Genomic DNA, 6000 nt, shown 5'->3' on the forward strand with positions numbered 1-6000 from the left:
ATCTCTTTTTATGAGAGTGAAGGGTGCACATGCCTCTGCTGTCAGGGGGAAGGAGGCGGACTTGATGAGGGGTCTGGCTTTGTCCACATAGTTGGGCACCCACTGAGCATAGTACGAGAAAAACCCTAGGCATCTCTTCAGTGCTTTTTGGCAGTGGGGGAGGGGGAGCTCCATAAGGGGGCGCATTCTGTCGGGGTCGGGGCCGATGACTCCGTTCTCCACTACGCAGCCAAGAATGGCAAGGCGCTTGGTGCGAAACATACATTTGTCCTTGTTGTATGTTAGGTTCAGCCGCTGGGCCGTACGGAGGAATTTCTCTAGGTTAACGTCATGGTCCTGCTGGTCGTGGCCGCAGATGGTGACGTTGTCTAGATAGGGGAAGGTGGCCTGGTGCGCGTTCTGGTCAACCATCCAGTCCATCTCCCGTTGGAAGACTGAAACCCCGTTGGTGACGCCGAAGGGAACTCTGAGGAAGTGGTAGAGACGACTGTCAGCTTCAAAAGCTGTGTACTGGCGGTCCTCAGCCCTGATGGGGAGCTGGTGGTATGCCGACTTCAGATCAATCGTCGAGAACACCCGGTATTGTGCTATCTGATTGACCATGTCAGATATGCGGGGGAGTGGGTATGCATCCAACTGGGTGTAGCGATTGATCGTCTGGCTATAGTCAATAACTAGGCGCTGTTTTCCGCCAGTCTTCACCACCACCACTTGTGCTCGCCACGGGCTGGTGCTACTTTCAATAATCCCTTCCTTCAGGAGTCTCGCTACCTCGGATTTAATGAAGCTCCTATCCCCGGCACTGTAACGCCTGCTTTTGGTAGCGATGAGCTTACAGTCGCGGGTGAGGTTAGCGAACAAGGCGGGGGGGGAACTTTAAGGGTGGAGAGGCTGCAGATGGTACGCGGCGGGCGATTTAAAAGCTGCTGGCTGCAGACTGTGAGTGGGGGGAGGGGTCCGCCGTACGCTAATGTGACACTTTTAAGGTGGCACTGAAAACCCAACCCCAGTAGAACGGCAGCGCAGAGATGGGGCAGGACCAGAAGTTTAAAATGACTGGGCTTTGGAAGCCACAGAGATCCGATGGCGCGTCGGCAGGACCTGGAGAGAGTAACTGCGCACCGTGTCGGGGTGGATAAAGCTCTCCGTGCTCCCGCTGTCAAAAAGGCAGATAGTGGCGCGGCCGTTTACCGTAATGTCCATCATGGACCTGGACAGTTGATGAGGGAGAGATTGGTCCAGCATCACGGAGGCCAGCGTATGTTCAAGCGAGTCGATGTGGTCGTCAGATGAGGCGGTGGTTGAGTCCGGGTCCCCCGTGATTGAAGTTGGAGGCGTCCAAGATGGCGGACAAAATGGCGGCACCCATGATCCCGATCCCCATGTGGCTGGGGGAGCCCAAGATGGCGGACAAGATGGCTGCCCCCACGGTTCGCACGCGGCGCTGCTGGCGTTAGCGGTTTTACCTTTGCAGGCGCTGACATAGTGTCCTTTCTTCCCGCAGCCGGAACAGGTAGCGTTTTTCGCCGGGCAGCGTGCTCTGGGGTGTTTTGCCTGGCCACAAAAATAACATTTCTGTGCCTTGGACATCGCTGCAGCAGTTGGAGGTGGCGGTCCCATGACCCAAGGTTGCGGCGTCCACGGTGCGGAGCGGTTAGGGGAGAAAGCGTCCATATTCCTGTGGGCTGCGTTGAGCGAGAGCGCGAGGCACACTGCCTTTTTCAGGTCTATTTCTCCCTTCTCCAACAGTCTCTGCCGGGAGTAGTCGGACCTTAGACCCGCAACGAAAGCATCTCGGATCAGTCCCTCCGTGTGTGCTGCGGCTGATACTTCTTTGCAATCGCAGCCTCGGCCGAGTATCCGTAGTGCCCGTAGGAAAGCCTCCACCGATTCCCCGGGCTGCTGTCTGCGGGATCTTAAGAGGTGCCTGGCATAGACCGTATTTACCAGGCGTGCGTATTGCCCTTTAAGCAGATCGATAGCCGCCGCGTAGGTCGTCGCGTCCTGGATTAGTGTGTAAACTTGGTGGCTCACCTTTGAGGCCAGGATTTGCAGCTTGTTTTCGTCTAGGGTCACAGTTGAGGCTTTCAGGTAAGCCTCGAAGCAACGCAGCCATTGTGCGAATTTGGTAGCCGAACCCGCTTCTTGGGGCTCTAGGTCCAGGTATGTTGGTCTGAGGGCTCGCAGCAGCGCCTGCTGCTCAGCGTTTGGCGCCGTCGGTTGATGCAGCTCCTGCTGTTCAGCATTTGGATCCGACATTTTGTTTTGCTAATAAAATTGATGCGCTATCAATTACTCATAAAAGACAGAGAGTTAGGAGAGTAACTAAAAGGCTTTTATTAGCAAAGAACAGAGCATGCCTCTCGTGGTTGCCTGGTATCCAAAAGGGCAGGGGGCTGCAGAGCAGTCACCTTTATACCCGGGCATGTGGGTGGAGCCAGGGGCGGAGTCAGCTGAGGCATGCATAGGCACAACAGTGTGCAACAACAACAATAACAACAGTGGTTTACCACAGCGGTTAAGAAGGCAAATGGTATGTTGGCCTTCGTAGCGAGAGGGTTCGAATACAGGAACAAGGATGTCTTGCTGCAGCTGTACAGGGCCTTGGTGAGACCACACCTTGAGTATTGTGTGCAGTTTTGGTCGCCTTATCTGAGGAAGGATGTTCTTGCCATGGAAGGAGTTCAGCGAAGATTCACCAGGCTGATACCTGGGATGGCAGGAATGACGTATGGGGAGAGATTGTGTCGATTGGGCTTGTACTCGCTGGAGTTTAGAAGATTGAGAGAGGATCTCATTGAAACTTATAAAATTCTGTCAGGACTGGATAGACTAGATGCAGGAAGGATGTTCCCGATGGTCGGCGAGTCCAGAACCAGGAGTCACAGTCTAAGGATAAGGGGGAAGCCATTTAGGACTGAGATGAGGAGGAATTTCTTCACCCAGAGAGTGGTGAACCTGTGGAATTCTCTACCACAGAAGGCAGTGGAGGCCAATTCATTAAATATATTCAAGAAGGAGTTGGATATATTTCTTAAGGCTAAAGAGATCAAGGGATATGGGGAGAAGGCAGGGACAGGGTACTGAATTTGGATGATCAGCCATGATCTCATTAAATGGCGGAGCAGGCTCGAGGGGCCGAATGGCCGACTCCTGCTCCTATCTTGTATGTTTCTGTGTAGCCCCGGTTTCATTCTGGTGAGTCTGCGCTGCGCTCCCTCCAAGGCCAATACATCCTGAGGTCTCCATATTATAAAAAGATACAGAGGCACGGGAGAAGGTGCAAAAACGATTTACAAGGACGATACCAGACCTGGGAGGTTATAGCCATCGGGAAAGACCGAACAGGCTGGGGCTCTTTTCTCTGGAACAGGGAAGGCTGAGGAGTGACCTGAGAGAGGGCTTTAACATTATGAAAGGGTTCGACAGGGTAGACGTAGAGAAGATGTTTCCACTTGTGGAGGGAGACCAGAACTAGAGGGCCATCAGAGTGTGGCACTGTCGGAGTGGCTGTACTGAGGGAGCGCTGCACTGTGGGAGGGGCAGTACTGAGGGAGCGCTGCACTGTGGGAGCGCTGCACTGTCGGAGGGGCAGTACTGAGGGAGTGCTGCACTGTCGGAGGGGCAGTACTGAGGGATCGCTGCACTGTCGGAGTGGCTGTACTGAGGGAGCGCCGCACTGTGGGAGGGGCAGTACTGAGGGAACGCTGCACTGTCGGAGGGTCAGTACTGAGGGAGAGCGGCACTGTCGGAGGGGCAGTACTGAGGGAGTGCTGCACTGTCGGAGGGACAATACTGAGGGAGCGCTGCACTGTCGGAGGGGCAGTACTGAGGGAGCGCTGCACTGTCGGAGGGGCAGTACTGAGGGAGCGTCGCACTGTCGGAGGGGCAGTACTGAGGGAGCACCGCACTGTCGGAGGGGCAGTACTGAGGGAGCACCGCACTGTCGGAGGGGCAGTACTGAGGGAGTGCTGCACTGTCAGAGGGGCAGTGCTGAGGGAGCACCGCACTGTCGGAGGGGCAGTACTGAGGGAGCACCGCACTGTCGGAGGGGCAGTACTGAGGGAGTGCTGCACTGTCAGAGGGGCAGTGCTGAGGGAGCACCGCACTGTCGGAGGGGGAGTACTGAGGGAGTGCTGCACTGTCGGAGGGGCAGTGCTGAGGGAGCGCTGCACTGTCGGAGGGGCAGTACTGAGGGAGCGCTGCACTGTCGGAGGGGCAGTACTGAGGGAGCGCTGCACTGTCGGAGGGGCAGTACTGAGGGAGTGCTGCACTGTCGGAGGGGCAGTACTGAGGGAGCGCTGCACTGTCGGAGGGGCAGTACTGAGGGAGCGCTGCACTGTCGGAAGGGCAGTACTGAGGGAGCACCGCACTGTCGGAGGGGCAGTACTGAGGGAGTGCTGCACTGTCGGAGGGGCAGTACTGAGGGAGCGCTGCACTGTCAGAGGGGCAGTACTGAGAGAGCGCTGCACTGTCAGAGGGGCAGTACTGAGGGAGCGCTGCACTGTCAGAGGGGCAGTACTGAGGGAGCACTGCACTGTCGGACGGGCAGTACTGAGGGAGCGCTGCACTGTCAGAGGGGCAGTACTGAGGGAGCACTGCACTGTCGGGCGGGCAATACTGAGGGAGCGCTGCACTGTCGGAGGGGCAGTACTGAGAGACCTACTCCTGTTTGTCGGTAACAGGCCCGAGGGTCTGAATGGGCCTACTCCATGGGTCGTTTTCATCCTCCCTCACCCGGAGATGGGGGGGCGTTGCGGCCTAGCGCGGTGGGCCCATAGCAACCATCTCCGCCCAGATCGGGGGGAGGGGGTGGCGCGCGATCGAGAGCGCCAGGAGTGCTTCCGTTGCTGTGCGCCCGACCGTTGCCAGCAGCCTGTAACCTTTGGCCTCTCTCGCTTCCAGGACACTCTGGGGTCATGGCAGAAGTGCGTGGCGGTCTGTGAGGCGGCGCTGAGGGACGGGAAGCGAGTGGCCATTGACAACACCAACCCGGACTTGGAGTCGAGGAGCAGGTACCATAATCCTCCCGCTCGGGTCGCCATCGAGCCATTTCTTGCTCATGGAGCTCCGACCTTTCACCCTGCGGGCCAAATCCAAAGAGGTGGCTCCTCTTGAATAATGACCAAGTTCAGCACTGACTGTAATGGAGACACAGACACAGCGAGCGGGAGACGGGGAGAGGGAGCGGGAGACGGGGAGAGGGAGCGGGAGACGGGGAGAAGGAGAGAGAGAGAGACGGGGAGAGGGTCAGAGAGAGAGAGAGACAGAGACGGGGAGAGGGACATAGAGAGAGACAGAGAGACGGGGGGAGCGAGAGAGCCAGAGAGACGGGGGGAGCGAGAGAGCCAGAGAGACGGGGGGAGCGAGAGAGCCAGAGAGACGGGGGGAGCGAGAGAGCCAGAGAGACGGGGGGAGCGAGAGAGACAGAGAGACGGGGGGAGCGAGAGAGACAGAGAGACGGGGGGAGCGAGAGAGACAGAGAGACGGGGGGAGCGAGAGAGAGAGAGAGACGGGGGGAGCGAGAGAGACAGAGAGACGGGGGAGCGAGAGAGACAGAGAGACGGGGGGAGCGAGAGAGACAGAGAGACGGGCGGAGCGAGAGAGACAGAGAGACGGGCGGAGCGAGAGAGACAGAGAGACGGGCGGAGCGAGAGAGACAGAGGGACGGGGGGAGCGAGAGAGACGGGGGGAGCGAGAGAGACGGGGGGAGCGGAGAGAGACGGGAGGAGCGAGAGAGAGAGAGACGGGGGAGCGAGCGAGGGAGAGATACGGGGGGGAGAGAGGGCGAGAGACGGGGGAGGGAGAGGGCGAGAGACGGGGGAGGGAGAGGGCGAGAGACGGGGGAGGGAGAGGGCGAGAGACGGGGGAGGGAGAGGGCGAGAGACGGGGGAGGGAGAGGGCGAGAGACGGGGGAGGGAGAGGGCGAGAGACGGGGGAGGGAGAGGGCGAGAGACGGGGGAGGGAGAGGGCGAGAGACGGGAGGGAGAGGGCGAGAGA

The 6000-nt window shown here is 58.5% G+C and overlaps 1 protein-coding gene across 1 annotated transcript in view; it reads left to right on the plus strand.

The window, feature by feature from the left end:
• Window positions 1–5133, plus strand: part of pnkp (polynucleotide kinase 3'-phosphatase) — a 77907-nt gene extending 72774 nt beyond the window's left edge. Inside the window, exon 14 of the mRNA XM_085984382.1 lies at window positions 4906–5133. Coding sequence (XP_085840508.1) covers window positions 4906–5118 — 213 coding nt within the window. The 3' untranslated portion in view covers window positions 5119–5133. The remainder of the gene's footprint in view (window positions 1–4905) is intronic.
• The last annotated feature ends 867 nt before the right edge of the window (window positions 5134–6000 follow it).

Source organism: Somniosus microcephalus, chromosome 4 (assembly GCF_052327205.1).
Source record: "Somniosus microcephalus isolate GS21.2 chromosome 4, FLI_Smic_1.0, whole genome shotgun sequence".
NCBI classification, from domain to species: domain Eukaryota; kingdom Metazoa; phylum Chordata; class Chondrichthyes; order Squaliformes; family Somniosidae; genus Somniosus; species Somniosus microcephalus.